General features: G+C 38.3%; 1 protein-coding gene across 12 annotated transcripts in view; it reads left to right on the top strand.

The window, feature by feature from the left end:
• Window positions 1–17621, top strand: part of SLC4A7 (solute carrier family 4 member 7) — a 105164-nt gene that overhangs the window by 28904 nt on the left and 58639 nt on the right. For 11 of the 12 annotated variants that reach the window (XM_075212360.1, XM_075212358.1, XM_075212361.1 and 8 more), the window contains exon 2: window positions 12221–12302. In XM_075212360.1, the coding sequence (XP_075068461.1) occupies window positions 12221–12302 (82 nt within the window). Of the gene's footprint in view, window positions 1–337; window positions 571–12220; window positions 12303–17621 lie in introns of those variants that run through there. The other variant, XM_075212359.1, reaches the window with a different exon arrangement.

Below are 17621 nucleotides of genomic sequence, written 5' to 3'. Positions count from 1 at the left end.
GATGGGAAAGTTGCTTCAGGCAATTGGTTGACACGGGGCATTCACCATGTATTCTTTCCCTATGAAAGTTTCCCTTTAAAATAGATACATCATTTTTTATGTTTACTTTGCTTTCTAGTGAGATGATGCAGGCATAATTTGCTGGTTTTATTTTCACATGAAAAAAAATGGCTGCAACATTTTAGGAATTTTTATTTATTTTATTTTGACTTTTTAGTAACTATAATAAATGTTGAATTAAATATAACTTCAATTTTTACATTTCTTGTTGCTGGGTGGAGATTAGTTGGATATCCCAGGCTCCTTTTTTGGTATTTACAGAAGTTAAGAGTTGAAAGCATGCCATGTTCCTGCAATCTCCAGCTGTATGATGCAGTCTCTGTACTGCCCACTCTTCGGATTGGATAGAAAGCTAAAGTGTTCCTCTCTGTAACAACACCATAATAAAGCAGTCGCATACTCACAAATCAGCTCCGACTGTATTGCATTACACTGCTTCAAGTCAAGGACATGCTTTGCACTTAGGAAACCAGCATGGAGAGAAGCCTTCCTCGCAAGGATATGATCTCTGTAAGTCTTATGATTGTTGTCAAGATAAAGCAAAATAGAAGATGTGTTTTTCTTTAATAATGAGGCTGTTATATGTTATGTGTGTCCTTTTTGTTTGTCTAAATAAACAAATGCTGTCTACCTGCCTTTCCGCTTCTTTAGAAAAACTAAATAAACAAACGGTTTATGTGAATTTTCCAAAAGATGATGTTGTTTCCACACTGGATACGGTGTGTCAGTAGTTGTAGAGAATGCATCTTATATAGTGTATGTGGTGGAGTTTGGTAGCACGTTCCTGATATCTTCTGCTCTGATTTGAATTGTTGTTTTCTGTATTTTTATGAACATCAGAACATCAGAAAGAACAGAACAACCTTACAATATAGTGACAAACTGCCAGTCATCTAAAATTGCTACAGAATGACACTGATCTGCTTTAGATTTAAGCTAAGCTGATTTTGTGCTTCGAGATAATCAGTTCCAGGCTAAAAATGTCTGTATATTCATGTGTGCTAGATGCCTGTGGCTACCTCATCTACCACCTTGTATGTAAGCATTATTAACACATGATGGAATTATATATTTCAAGCCAGTAAATTTACATTTGTTAGTTTTCAAAATAATAATCAGATTGATGGTTAGAGGTCAGTTTACGGCTTGGTATGGTAATGACTGCTTGGAAAAACTTGGTATGTGTGTCATAAAAAGAAATGAAGTAAAAAAGAGTTTGTTGCTGCTCATGGATCTTCTATGTTAAAGTATTCTAACCATGCAGTTTGTCTGGAGGAGCTAATGTTACTTTGTTTTCCTTGTTACTAGGGAAAGCTTTCATGGATAATATTTTGTGGCTTTTAATGGGTGGATGGAAGAGAATGCAATAAATGTGTAAGCAAAATCAAACTTTGTAGATTCCCAAGTCGCATCCTTTTTTTCTTTTCTTTTTTTTTTTTTTTTTCTTTAATAATTTCTTACTTTCTTACTTACTGGAAAAGTACAAAAAAAAAACAGATTTTCACTTCTTTTGTGCCTATAGACCAGTGTTGCCTAACCTGTGACACTCCAGGTGTTGTGAAACTACCAGTCCCAGCATGCTTTGCCAATATACAGCAGCTTATTGCTGGAAAGGTATGCTGGGACTTGTAGTTTCACAACACCTGGAGTGTCACAGGTTAGCCAACACTGCCATAGACCCATCTTTCCAGTACCATAGTTCTCCTTGGTCCAAGCCCCAACAATATTCCATCTTTTAAATTGAAAGTAAATGGCAATCATTCATTCATCTCTACCTTATTTATATTAACATTGAAATGAAGCAATTTTTTAACTAAGAAAATACAATTATTTAGATTAGACAACTAGGGGATGATGTCTTCTCTCCGGCTTAACTAGTCAGCCACCGGTTAATTTACTGTTTGTGCTGCTTAATACTACATGCTGTTGCTCTGATCTCCTAATAGGATCTGATGCTTCTCTAAAAACCTATTGTGCAACCACTCATGGGGCAGCCACCTCATAAGAGCAAAGACCAATTGTGGAGCCCCTGAAAATAGTTAACTAAGGTTTTCCTGCCCGCTGCCGTGATAATGTAGCATGCATTGCTGCGTTTTGTTGTTTCAAATACATGTATTGACTTTCAGTGTAGGACAGAAACTCTGAAAAATGCAGCACAGGCGTTCTGTGCTGCAATTTATTTGTAAATGATATTGGGAGTAATCAGTAAAGGATAAAAATTATTAGGTTTTATTCTGTATGTTTAATTTCTTTTTGGTAAGTTACACTCCTTAGGGGGAATTCAATTAACATGGCCCGCGTACTGTTACTGCGGTAACTGTGCATTATTACCGTTGGTACGGTAATGTCAATGCTGATTTTTGCTTGCAGCTCCATGAGCCGCGAGCAAAACTATTACTGTACTAACAGTATTAGTGCGCGGGCCGTGTTGTTCTTGTGGACAACCGTGGTCAATTGAATTCCCCCCTTAATATAATATAGAAGTGTCGCTCCTTTAGGGGAAATGTGGGCTACACAAAGGAAGCCTTGATGTACAGAGGTCAGTGCACTCTCTTAGGCAAATACACACTTCATCCTGCTGCAGCTTCATTTCAGGACCATAACGTGATTTGAAAGTCCCAGTGCGGCAAATACTGTGGCAGTATGCAACACTTTAACTGCTGAATTCAACAAGTTTTTTTTGTTTTTTTTCCCACAAGACTAATATTTTGGGGTAGTGAGTTGTTCTCTTTTTTTTTTTTTTTTTTTTTTTTTTTTAATCTTTTCACATCCTGTACTGTTCATTTGACTTCCTGTAGAATAATTATGGAAACAGTTATATAGATTAGTTAACATTATCTGTACTGTTTAATCTACCCATTTCATCAAGCAACAATAGGACATTTTTGACAACTGCAAGCAGCAGAGGGATTTGCCACACTAACTAACATGCCTTGTGTAATAACGTGGGTTTTAAGACCATCACAGTTTCCATTAAGCAAGTTTTTCATTTGGAGTTCTCCCTATGCTGTATTGCTTTCCTTTTTTGTTTGGCTGCGCTAGTTCTGTCCAAGTTTTTCATGTGGTATTCTATCTATGTATTATGATTCCATGGTTATGGGCTGTATCAGCCCCGTTGCGTACAGATGACTGTTACTATGGTGACATCAGGCAGACAGTGGTGATGACACTGTGCAGCTGGCTGAGAAGCTGGTTAGATGTAGACCCGACTTTCTACACGAAAGAAAAATATACATACACGTTTGCAGCAGACTCTGAACTTTTGTCTCCAAACTGTTCTCTTCAATTGTGCCTTTTCTTTAATACACTTTTTTTTTTTTTTTTTCTTGTATATTGTACACTTGATCTGTTCTAGCATTACGTTGCACATCCTTTTCCTGAGGAAGTTTGTCAGTAAATTATAAGTATGGTGGTTTATTATGTAACTTCTGTAAGTATGGGTTCCAAATTTCCTTGCTTTTATTGGTGGAATCTGCACCATTTAATCTTGGTGATAATAAAAGTAGTTGCTAATCATTGATGTGTGTTTATAAACCTCACTTCCAGCACAATATGTCCAATAATGTCAAATATCACTTATAATTATAATGGTTACCTGTGGTGTAGTGGTTTGCTTTGTGGTTGACTCTCCTAGGCACTTCTGGGAGTGTTCAGGCAGTGGATCATGGTATAATTAAATGCCTGCAGACTCCAACTTGTCAGGTCCTTGTGGGACTCAATAAAAGTACTGGCCATCGTATTGATCGTTTATTATATCTGCACCAGCCTCAACTGCAGTTTTACTGACCTGATGGCAACTCTTAGGTTTACCCCTTGTTGCTACAAGTCACATAAACTTATTTCCCCAATAATCCCTCTCATCCAGCCTACAAATATAAGTGGAATCACACCCCAAACTGCCATCCTACCTACCTTTTCAATCTCTGATGGATTACCGAAGGTGGCCAACAGCTTACCCAAAAATCATTTAACCAACATGTACAATAATCACTGTGTCATGCTATATGAAAAATCTTGATAATTACCAGTTTCCTTTGGCTTGTTTCTTCAAGTTGCTATTAATAATTTATAATTCTGCAGTGTCTACCACGGCAACCACAGTCACATGGTACATAATGTAGGGAGCAGAGAGGCTTTGGAACCATCCCTCTGAGCTCTATCTGCACTGTGCAGTTTAAAATTTTCCTCCTCCTTTTTCCCCCTCTGTCTTCATATGACATGCTGTCAGCCTATGTGTGTGATTGGCAGCTATTCTTGCTGCCCTCCAGATATATATTGAAAAGGAGATAATGATTTTTAGGAGTACATTTAAGGAAAATGTAAATCCGTTGCATGCTTGACAGGTACTTTTACTTGCTATTTAAAGAGGAAAAAAACCTTGTGGGATTTTCTGCCTTAAAACTATATGCATTTAAAACATACTAAAATATAAAGGATAAGACATAGTCATTAAAAGTTCTGTATGGTTCTCCTGATCCAGGTGCTAGCATTTAAGTCAAGGAACCCAAATTATAATAAAAGTGTTATGCTCTTTTCTCCTCTTTGAAAGACTATTGTAAACTACATGCGTTAATATTAATGGATTGTCTAGGTACGGATGATTCATGTGACATCAGATATGAACAACCTGCCCTATTCTCAACCCATGCTTGAGATCTTAAGTACCCATCTTCCTTAGCAGGTAAACAGCCTATTTGGTACCATCATTATTCTTGTCTTCCCAAACACCACTTTTTTATCTTCACCGCTCCTCTCCTCAACTATAGGTAGAAGTATTTTACTTTCTTGTGAGATTTGTATAGAGAGGATAGTGGGGCAGAGGGAAGTCATAGTACCAGCTGTGTGCCTGTCACTCACCATCTTCTATAGAGTTTATTGTACCCATATATAGAACATAAAAACAGATATGTTCATTTATACTTTCCTGCACAGAGTACGAGGTGGGAAATGGTTGGTGTTCCTTTTAGGCGGTGGCAATAAAATGACACGCAGCAAAGTCTCTCACTCTCTGAAGTATCTACATTGACATGAAACATGACTGTCTTGCATTGTCTCAGTTTGACTCATGAGGTAAAATAAAGTGTTTTGCAACATCCTCTAGTTTTGTGTCTAAAGCTCAGTGCAAAACTTTGCTACATGCTTTTTTGCTACTGTTACAAGTGGAAGAGAGCCACTCGCTGCAACGCACCCCGGATTTGGGTGTGCAATTTCCTTCTGCACGTTTTACAGTTAATTGGAGATTTCTCTGTGCCAGACCTGTCTGATAAAGAACATTACACTCTCTTTTCTCCCTAAAGTACTTCTTTTAAACTAGTTGGGATACCCAAATAACTGATCGGTTTTAGCAGTGTGTGTATATACTACTATGGCACGTGTTTTTAAAAGAATATGACATTTTAGCAGCTAAAGTGCTTGATTTATGACTGGGAAACCATGCTTACCATTTACTTTAATGTGTACAGTGTATTCAGAACACTGTATATTACCTCGCAAAGGGTCTATGTGAGGAAGGCAAAAAACACAGATTACGTAATAAACAAACAGTGTTTTACGTAGTAAAGCGAACAACTACAAATTACACAATGAACAAACAGTAATGCGTTGCATAGTACAGAGAGGGATACAGAGGAGAGATGAGGACAAAACAGGGAACATACAGTATGAAGCAAACCTGTGCCCAAGGTCATGGGCGAAAACAAGCCGGGCCAGAGACGGTGTAGGTAGAGACGAAGAGACCAGGCCGCCGAAGGTGTCTGACATGGGTGTTCAGGCAGAGAGGATAATTTAGGCAGGAAAGGAGCCCTGCCAGTGAGAGCTTTCAATCAATGTTTAACATTGCTCATGCCCTTATTAACTAATTTGTAAACTAAAGTACTAACTGCCATTTTAGACCCTGGCAGGCTTCCTGTAGTAGTCCACAGTAAGCTAGTAGTCAGAAATTCCAGTGTGCATATCAAAATGGCCTCCCCATGTTTACAGTCTTGAATAAGTCCCTGAAATTCTTGTATGTAGATTTGTGAATGATATATGAAGAACTTTGATCTAAGGTAACTTGATTGTACATTCTTCTAAGTGATAGAACACATGGTAGTAAATTAGTTTGGTCTGCCAACAAATGTTTTTTCTCAGTTTTTTGTTAAAACAATTCATAAGAAAATTCCGTTCTAGCATACACTTCTGATCTACTAGTAAGGATTAAAATCTAATGCATAATTGGTGTCACTTTGGTGTTGAAAATGCACATTCATCATCATCATCATCATCATCATCATCATTTACTTACATAGCACAACTAATTCCGCAGTGCTGTACAGAGAACTCATTCACATCAGTCCCTGCCCCATTGGAGCTTACAGTCTAAATTCCCTAATATAAACACACACTCACACACAGACAGACAGAGAGGGAGAGACTAGGGTCAATTTTGATAGCAGCCAATTAACCTACCAATATATTTTTGGTGTGTGGGATGAAACCGTGGTCGGGAATTGAACTCATGACCCCAGTGCTGTGAGGCAGAAGTGCGAACCACTAGGCCACTGTGCTGCCCTTTGAAATGAAGTCAGTGAATATCAGAGTAGTTTATTTAATTTTTTTGTAAACTACTAAGTTGTTTCTGTGTGTATAATGTATATTACTTATTATATTTGTCCTCATCTTTTGAGGTATATTATTTATGTATGCAGCACCCTATAGAAGTAGTGCATATTACAAAGTCTTAGAGGAAATACAGGTAAAATACATGACATTCAAGAAGCATAAAATAAAGAAAACATTTGTTATTCATAAAAATGCGCATAAGACATAAGGGGAAAGTTGTATAGTAAATGGGTGTCTTAGAGAACAAACTAGACAGGATTCAAGGATGCACAGATGGGAGAGGAGGATCCTTGTTATGGGAGCTTACAGTCTAATGGGGGAGGGGTGAGGGTGAGACCAGTGAGAGTGGAGTTAGGTAGAAGACTGGTAGACTTTAATGAAGAAGAATATTTTAAGAAGTGTTTAAAGCTATGGAGGTTGGTGAAGAGTCTGAGAGGCTGTGGAAGTGAATTCCATAGGGGGAAAGCAGCACAGGAGAAGGAATCAGTTGGGAGTGGAGGCACCAGTCTTTGGCAGCGTGGAGAGGTCCATGAGCTGCTGGACACAGATCCAGGACACTTATTCTCTATGTGCGCAGAAGCTGTGGTCATGGAGATCACCAAAGGAAGAACAGAGATGGCAACAGCAATGACTGTTGTGCTCAGCAGATGGACTGAGATTGTTTTCCAGGACATCTACACAGCCCTGTCCTTGGTGGGATGACACTTCTCAGCACCACCTTGTTATTGCCCACTGTTGTCACAAATTTATAAATGTTTTATATAAGATGTGTTATTTATAAGCAGACTTTTTTTTTTTCACCCTATGTTTGTTTTCTATAAAATATACGCTGCTATATTATTTTTAACCTTATTTCCTTTATTAATATAATTACCCCCGCTTGTGACCTTTTTCTATCGAGGCAAAATTAAATCTTTCATTTAGTACAATACAACAGTATCCTCTGTTAGAATATATACGTGTAATTATAAAACAGTGACCTTTGAAAAAAGCATCTGACAGATGTTATGAGTAATAATCAGTCCCACATGTCTGCTTGTTTTCTCATTTGACTTACTCTTCTTAAGAAGAGCAAGAAAAGCCAGTGTCCTAAAGCCAGCTAAGGACATGCCTAAATAATATACTTGAAATAACTGACATATTTATGTTTCTAAGGTTTTGAGAATGCACTGATGTAAGAAAAAAATACTTTGGATGTTGGTGCTTCTCTATTTTGACATAACTGTGGCAAAGGGCATTATTCTATATTTGTTTATTTTTTGCAGTATATGAGTGCTACTTTAGACATTATTTAAGGTTACCTTCTAATCAGATCCTGCAGGAAAAAGCCCGGCTAACTGAACAATGCATTTTACCTTTTTTGGTTTCATTTATAAAAGAAGATTCCATTTCACAGCCTGTTTTTGTTCCTGCATACTTGCTTTGTTTTTTATGCTTAATGGGACTTTTTTAATATCTGTATTTTGGAACCATGTAGTCTTAAATGTTATGTTATCTTCCTTTTATTGTAATTTTTTTTTATATATGTATCAAGAAGTATATCTGACAATAGAACTCATTGTTGGCATATCGACTTGCGTTATTACTCGTGCTTTGGTGCCTTGCGTTCCAAATTCCTCTTGCTTTATTCTGTTCATTGAATGCAAGATAAACACATTAAGGTCATTTGAGTGACCTCCCAAATGCAAAAAAAATTAACAGCATGACATTTTTTTTGAGATGTGGTTTCAATATATTTACCCCCCTCCCAGCTCTATTATGGGTTGATGATATTTTTCTAATTCATGGTTTATATTTTGTCCTTGCTGTTTTCGTTCAAATATAGGTTTTAACCGGATTTGGCACCAATGTAATGCCACAGGTTGGGGTCATCATCAATAGTGTTTATTTGTTAGGCACCACAAAACTCTGCAGCCGACATACTTGTAATTTTACATGTGATTTAGTATACAAGTACATACAAGGTTGACAAAGAAGGTGCAGATGTGAAACAGAGAGTAGACAGGGCCCTGAACGTAAGAGCTAACAATCTGGAGAGAAATTCTTCTTGGCCAATGTGACTGGATCACTATTAAATAAGTTTTGGAAAAAAATTATTTAAAGCAAATAGCGCAGGGCACTTATTTATGTAATTGCACGTGTACTTATTTTGATATTGTGTGTGTATATTGTGAGATAGGAAATCGTTATCTCTGAGACCAGGGTAGAAAAGTTGTTTTTTCTGTTTAACCTTGCTATAGGATATGTCTATTTCTGATGTATATATCTGATACAATGAACCTGTGTTTACCAAGCCTTTGGTGTATTATGATGTGGGGAATTGGCTTGTTTTGGTTTTCTTTGTTGTTCTGTGTGAATATGTATTCCGAACGGTCTGATAAAAGGCCACCTGTTAGGGGACAGTGGCAAAGTAAGCCCAGCCGGTTCCCAGCAACAACAGACAGGGTGGCATAGGCGGTCCATCCTGTCACAGCTACTGAATGAAGGAAGATCTATATGTTTGAGACCATGAAAGCCATAAGGAAGGATATTTTATTATAATTGAAACCAGTGAATACTTATATTCTTTTCTGTAGCTTCAACTGCATTAAAATAGGACTGTCACTCTCTCTTTATACTGCAGCATAATATGCTGGTTACCGCAGAGACCATGAGGCAATAACTTTCCTTTATTATTGCACTTAGAAAAGAGTCTGGATCTAATTGCTAGCCAATTATGAATGGTCTCGCTCTCTTCATAGAGAGCTGCTTTGTGATTGCCAGTGGTTTATTTCTGGAAGGTCTCCTGCGTTCCTTTACTTAACTGCAACATAATATAACATGAAGATTTACAAGGGCATGCCTGTCTGTAATGTTATCCTAGTGTACGTGCAGCTTCCACGTGAATGGAGTTTTCTGCTAGTTACCATTCACCTGCTACCCCTGTAACTGATGCAGAAATTAGTAGAGGGTGTTCATTCAAAGGCATTTTTCTTGACAGCAAATACTTGTGCAGGTGTATAAAGCAAACTTTCGCTATTATTTTTATATTTATTTATATTCATAGAATAATGTGGAAGAAAATAAAGTAACATTCAGTCTATCTATTTGTGTTACAAATAAGTTGTTGGTGCCACATTTATTACTTCTATCCACTTAGACAATGGACGATACCTCAATAAAGTTCTTTGGTTGTACAGCGCAGCAGCATATGTTAGAGGTATATAAATAAAAATGATAACCTATACTAGTTTTAACAGCATAAAAGCTTTACCATCTAAGTGTGACCTGTATTTATCATGTATCATTGTCATTTTTTTTTTTCATTTGTTAACAAACCAATCAGAGGATTAGTTCATAATGATTCACTATGAAATTGGAATCCATTACGTGTACATAACCCTCAATAAAATTTGTACAGCACACTCTGATAAAATGTTTCTCTTTCTCTATTCCTGGCAGCGTTTGAAGGGAAATTTGTGATTTGCAAAGTAAAATGTGGCCAGAAGATACAATGGGCCTGATTCATTAAGGAAAGTAAAGCAAAAATATTTGTAACTTTGAACCCTGGGAAAACCATGTTGTATTGGGGGTGGAAGGGGGGGGTAAATTTAAAATGTGAGGAGAGATTTATAATTGTGGTAGAGCATGTCCTAGATCAACTTTTAATGTCAGTGTAAAAATAAAGCTATCAAGTTTTTGCATCCTACATGAAAAGCAGCCAGTATTTTCCTCATATGCAAAATAATAAACTAATTTGCACCCCTTGCACTGTAACATGGTTTTGTCCAGGAGAAAATGTACTAATTTTCTTGCTTTGCTCTCTTTCATCATCATAATCACCATTTATATAGCGCCACTGATTCCGCAGCGCTGTACAGAAAACTCATTCACATCAGTCCCTGCCCCATTGGAGCTTACAGTCTACATTCCCTAACATATACACACACACAGACAGAGTGACTAGGGTCAATTTTGATAGCAGCCAATTAACCTACTTTTTTTTTAGTATGTTTTTGGAGTGTGGGAGGAAACCGGAGCACCCGGAGAAAACCCACGCAAACACGGGGAGAACATACAAACTCCACACAGATAAGGCCGTGGTCGGGAATTGAACTCATGACCCCAGTGCTTTGAGGCAGAAGTGCTAACCACTTAGCCACCGTGCTCTCCTTAATGGATCAGGCCTAATGTGTGGAAGATAAAATTTTGGGTAGGAACTTTTCATACTAGATTTCTATCAATTGCTCAAAATTGAAATCCTTAATTTCTATGGTTTCACCAGACAGCGTATCACACAAGCACTTTACTCATACAGGCCAACTTTTCACACCTTTACTGCAGAAGAGCCAAGAGGGGAGGGGAAGTGTGGGGCTGGAAGGGGGCGGGCCACGGCCAATCCCATAATATTTGACACCACTTGACGTGAAACGCTTCACAGAGGCTCCCATTCTGCCCACTTCACTAAGAAGTGGGTAGGATGTGGAGAGTGGGCAAGTATGACTTGACTTGCTCAATTTTTAAAACGCTGCCCTGTCCTCTCCACTTTTGGTATTATTTAAGCGAGATCACTGCCTTGTCTAAGGAGTAGCCAATTAATTTCCTGAAATAGTACTATGAACTAGGGACATGCAGTAGCAGTAAGTGATCTTATCCTAATCATATGCACTTTAAACCTTTCTCACAGTCACGGGAGTTCATGATGGTAGAGTTTACCTGACTGAGTGTAATTTAAGTTTCTAATTTTTGTTGATAAAGAGTACAGATAAGTGAAAGCAATGCCACAGGGGTTTATTCCTCTTCTCTGACATCCCTATTTATCAAACTGAGATATGTGTATGTTGTGTCATTATCATGAAATAATATTTGTTATATTTATCAGTTGCCTCGCTCCCATGTTTACTACCCTGGTGCTTAAGTCCTATGTTGTTGTGACCTCTTAAATTCCATTGTAATAAGTATCCCTGAAATCTCTGAAGGGTTGTTCCCTCAATCATGTCCAACCTTTTGGTGAGACACAGTTGTTGTACTCTTCTGTTTACGACTCTTTGCCAGCATGCAAGGTGAAATGATTTTTGTACGGGGGCGAAAGTACCGTCTAAAGATCATCAGCTAGAATAACACACAACATGCCAGTGCTTCGTTTCACAAGTGCCAAAAATGAAATGTCCAACTCTCCAGGAATGGTGCCAAGACTACTGTATTAAACACCTGGTGCCTATAGTACAAAATGTTTATAAAAGTGCATCGCCAACGCAGACTAGGCACATTCCAATGCAATATTTGAACATTAAATGTAACCCTTTCATTGTAAAATAATTTAGCAAATGTTGTAATGATACAAAATATACAACGTGTGTAATGCGGTCCTCCTGTTTCAATGCTCTGGCTGATGCAAAATATACAGAAATTAAAGGGATAATATGAAAAAAATATTGGACAGGGCCTTGTTATCAGTGGTTCAATAATATAATGTCATTCACTTCTCTCATGTGTGTTGTCATGTATGTGGGTGCAGTTTTTTTTTGGTCGATCATGTGCTGATTTTGCATTTTCTCTTTTTTTTATTTTTGCCCCCAAGGGTCACGATGAAGAAGCAGTGGTTGATCTAGGAAAGACTAGCTCTACAGTCAACACAAATTTTGAGAAAGAAGAACTGGAAAGTAAGTGCTTGTGTGCAGGTGGTTGTCTGTACTTTAATCTGTCAACTCATTTTGTCTGTTTCATGTGTGCGGATAATACAGGAGCTATGTAGAAACATGAGTACAGTTTCTTAAAGCAGCTTATCAACAAGTGTAATATGAATTGTCCTCTGTCCTGAAGCCATACCCTTGGAAGTGTGTTCTCCCTGTTTCTGCTATTGGTAGGTTGGAATCTATAGTTAAAAAAAGAAACGGACTAAGATTGTACTGCAGCCCTTGATTGCTCAGGAACACAGTGATAGATTTTAGGTTTTTTGGATGTTTTATTACCCAATCTGGAGGGAAGTCGCATGACAGCTAAGTTCTGTTTTTCTGAATCACTCATTTAATTTCCAGTATGCATTACACAATTTCCTGTTACATCATTCATTCATTGACTTTATAAAGTAAACTTCTTTTTCCTGCTACCAAAAGTACCAGCTGTGCTTTAAACCACTCCTGTAATTAACATAGATAGAATCTGTACAGAGAAACTAGACTCGGCATGTAGCGTGTTTATATTTGTTTAAAGTACAATACTATAGTGTCTTTTTTACTCTGAGTATTGGGATGACTCAGTGGTAAAGAGTACTCTATAAAACAATGATTCATAGAAACTGCCTTTTTCAAATCTGTTGTGAGAAACCTTGTTAAAACCTGGTTTATCACGTTTTGACCTCTGTTTAAGCATTTGTAATATACATTTGACTAGGATTAGTACCACTTTCTGTTATCACTGGCCATCTGTGTCTGGATGTTCCCAGTTTAGAAGTGAGCGTCGTAGAACAGTCTGTAGCTAATTAGTTTGTTTTAATGCTGACAGGAGCACAGAGTGTGTCAGGAAAATAGTGTGCTAGTCTTGTGGTTGGCAGTGACCTTTTTACTGGTGGGATTATTAGCGAAGACAGGGTTGCATGTGACAGTCGCTTTTCGGGACATTCTGGTGGCACTTCGCACAGAATTGAATCTGCCCTTAAAGTTTGAGTAGTGTTGTGAGACTCCGACCAAACTGATTCTGAAACCTTCTGGGGGTCAAAGACACCTATATCTGAAAAGTTCATATATAGGACTTTGTTATTTAACAAATAGAATACCTAATTTGCATAACAATATTCCCTTACTGAAAGGAGGCAAACATGCTAGTCTTCCGACAGTTCCAAGTGACGGATTTTTAACCTATTCCCACACTGTGTTTTTAAGTAATATAAGTATGAATCTTCTTTAAGTTTGCATAGTTTTGCAATGAAAGTATTGCTTCTGTTAAATTATATAAAATTACTGCTCTATATCTACTTTATGCCTAAAAACACTATATATTGTTTTAATAAGTATATTATTTAATATGAAAGTCATAAATTGGTGGCTGAATCAAAAAAACAGTTGTTAAGCTTGAGAAAGGCAACAACTACCCCTTTAAAGGGAGATGGTACCTCTCTGTAAAGATCAGGCAAGGTAACAAATATAATTTTGGCTGGAGAACAATATTTTAACCGAGGTCCGACACACTCACCTGCCTTGCGCTGATTCCATGCTCCAGCTGCTGGCGTCCTGTCTCCGGTTCTGCGCATGCGCAGACTCTATCTTTTATGTCCTCTGCATGCTCCCTATTGGATACCCATTCTGGCTCCAAACTTTAAAAGGCCTTCCCCCTTCTCAGTGCCTGTTGATCGTGTTACCTGCCTGGTATTAGAAGTACTGTCTTTCTCCCTGCGTGTTCCATTTGGTCTTCAGAGCTTCCTGCCTCCGCTGTGCCGCTGGCTACAGAGCTTCCGCTCCATCTATCTTCGCTGTGCCGCTGGCTACAGAGCTTCCGCTCCATCTATCTCCGCTGTGCTGCTGGCTAAAATGCTTACTCTCCACCTATCTCCGCTGTGCCGCTGGCTAAAGAGCTTGCGCTCCACCTATCTCCGCTGTGCCGCTGGCTAAAGAGCTTACGCTCCATCTATCTCTGCTGTGCCGCTAGTTCCAAGATCTTACACTCCATTCCTTCTCCGCTATACCGCTCACCACAAGAGCTTACGCTCCATCTCTCGCAGCTATATCGCTGACCACAAGAGCTTACGCTTCATCTTTCTCCACTGTGCCGCTGGTTCTGAGAGCTTTCGCTCCATTCCTTCTCCGCTATACTGCTGACCACAAGAGCTCACGCTCCATCTCTCGCAGCTACACCGCTGGTCACAAGAGCCTACACTCCATCTCTTTCCACAACACTATTCTCCACAAGAGCTTACGCTTTACCATTCAGCTACATCATTGTCTACAGAGCTTGTGTTCCATTTTCTCTGCTGTACTTTGTTCATCTCACTCCGCTCGTTCCCCTAAAGGGTCTCGCCTGACACTCCTGGTAAGGGCCGCGACCTGCGGGCGGACGCAGCTAAGACCAAACCACCTTGCGGCGGTCCCTGGTGAACACCGTCCGTTCGTTAGACTCCGCGCCTTGCTAGGATAAGCGCCAAGTTGGGCAGATCAAAGAATCCAATCCACCAAACCGTGACAGTACTACATGGGTAGTGGGGAAACTAAATGCAGGTATGGGATATTTTTATCCAGGATGCTTTTCTGTCATCTGGAGAACCATCCTTACATTCTACAACAGATACTTATTTCCGGATTAAAGATCACATATGTGTTTATTCCAAACTTTAAACTATTTAATGCATTTCAGGTGGAAAAAAAAAATCACAGCTCAAGTTAATGTAGTTATTGAGGAACATGTGATGGAACAAATATTAGTTTTCTTTAAATTGGGAAACTACTTTCATGGAAATACAAATGTTTTTTTTTTTTTTTTGTTATTACCTCGTGGGGATCCTGAAATGTTCACACCATGCCTTTTGGTTGGCCGTGCAATAGTTATAGAGCAGCGTGTTTTGATTTATGCAGCAGAGATCAGATTTATCTCATTTGGCACATGTGAGCAATCTGATATGGAACAGGACTCTAGGATTAGTCAGCATTACATCTTTGTTTTAGGATCGTTGTACGTGATTCGTTCACTTACATTTTTACCGTATCAGGAAAGTGCGATTAACTAGTGATTACATAATACATTCCTTTGGAAAACAGCAGGATCATATAAAAGGCAGTAGAAAGAAAGTGAATTATGGTATGTGGTCTTTAGTAGAGTACTGCCCAGTCTCAATATCTTATTAATGTGCCCCTTATACTACCTACTTATTTATATCCCTACTGCCAGGCTGTTATTCTACCAAGCTTTGTTAAATGGACGCTAAGCCATTTTTCCCCCATTTTTGAATTTATCTAATGCAAATTTTAAGAGGTGAATGTATAGAAAATATTCTTATAAGACATTATCTTGTTTTTAGATGGTGATAATAAGTCTGCTTGCAGAGCTAACCATTCATTATAGAATCCATTGTTCCTTTTCTCTTCCCCATCTACATTTCGGTGTGCTAGGCAAAATTAAGCAAAGACGAATGTTGAGATTACCATTAATTTAAACCAGGCAGTGGGTGAATGTGTGCTTAGACCACAGTACTCTGTAGTCCGTCGCACAGTTCAGCTCGGTCACATGACTGTAGCTTACAGTGTCATCTTCCATTAGATCTCATCTCTTGTAGGAACAGATCCCAAACCTGCACCATTAAGGATGGGTAAAGCAGATCTGGCAACTAGGTGCTGAGCTACTGCTTCATAGGCCCTTATTATAGCCAATTATTTTTTTTTTTTACCATATTGATAATATTGAACATTTAATGGAACATTTTCATTTGTATGTTCTGTTTACCTAATAGCCTATTAACAGTCCAGGGAAATTATTTGCTCAGACATTTGGTAGCGCCATCAGTTTCAATGATTTTTATTAAAATTTATGAAGTTTCAATACAAATAGCATGTGAACAGTGGCATGTAAACAGCATTACAAGCAGGCCAAATCAATCCATGAGATAAAAGCACTGTCTATCACTCTACCACTGGGGTGGTCTGGTTAAAATTAAATAAAAGAGACATACATTCTATTTTAAAATATTTTTCTACTGTGTGTGGGGTTTGAAGGGATAAATATTAAGGGGGAAATCTACATCGCCCCAAATATCTAGATGGTCAACTGCCAACCAGGGCTTTTTCTGCTACTTTATTTTTAGCCAATACCATTCTAGAAAGTTTTTAATTTACCATAATCCATATCAACTTGCTTGTGGAAATAGACAGGTGTATAAAGGTGTGGGTTTTTTGTTTTTTTATGAGTTTCTTAGAGGGGGAAATTTGAGCAATCAAATCAATTGCAATGTAGATAAGTGTCCAAAATTCATGAATTTTGAAACCGGACTGCTATGTCTGTAACATGATTCTCTCCAAAACACAGTCTAAAAACTGGAGGACCCATTTGGACATTCTATATAATGTGACCAGCGAGTGGCACTGTTCTAATGCCATATGTTCTTGGGGGAGGGGGATGCGTCTGAAAAACTTGTAGATGAAGTTCTCTGTAAAGAGCGTAATACGGTTTATTGAATAGTAAGTTGTCACTTATGGTTTCTAGAATAGTGAGCATTGCTATTAAATTGTGTAATAGGACTATGTCCTGGATAATTCAGGTTTTGTGTGAATCTAGTGCAATTAAGTGAGATTTAGGGGTATATTTACTAAACTGCGGGTTTGAAAAAGTGGAGATGTTGGCGATAGCAACCAATCCGATTCTAGCTGTCATTTTGTACAGTGCACTAAATAAATGATAACTAGAATCGGATTAGTTGCTATAGGCAATATCTCCTCTTTTTAAACCTGCAGTTTAGCAGATATACCCTTTTTAGAGTGTCCAATTTATAAAACCATTTTTGAACCTTGCACAGTGTGTGTGGTTGATGTTTCCAAACTTTTTTTTTCATTAGTGTTTCCTGGTTTTAAGATAACATTATAATACACAGGAAACCATGCTTTAAAATGAAAATCCTGATAACACTGCAGAACCTCCCAACTGCCACCAGCTAACTTCTGAATGTTTGAGTTCCATGTCAGAAGACTTTCACAGGTCGAAAGGTCATGTACATCTCTAAATAAATTTTACATAGAAACTTTCTGCACACTTGCCTTGCATTGTTTGCATTGGTGTGGACATGCATGTACACAAACATGTCTGCCCATGCCTATGTACATACTGTTTATTTACATCCTCTAGACAGGTTTGTTTATTCTCTAATGATTATAGTAGTTGCTCAGATATAAATTTTTGGACATCTTGTGTGATAAGAATGGGGAAGGACATCCACAAATCCAGCATCAAATAGAAAGTTGTGGGAGATGCCAAGGACACCAATTCCTCCCCTATATTGCATTTGT

The sequence above is a fragment of the Mixophyes fleayi genome, chromosome 5 (genome assembly GCF_038048845.1).
Source record: "Mixophyes fleayi isolate aMixFle1 chromosome 5, aMixFle1.hap1, whole genome shotgun sequence".
In the NCBI taxonomy this organism is placed as follows: domain Eukaryota; kingdom Metazoa; phylum Chordata; class Amphibia; order Anura; family Limnodynastidae; genus Mixophyes; species Mixophyes fleayi.
Note: the sequence above shows the minus strand (reverse complement) of the source record. Positions and strands in the feature narration are given on the sequence as shown.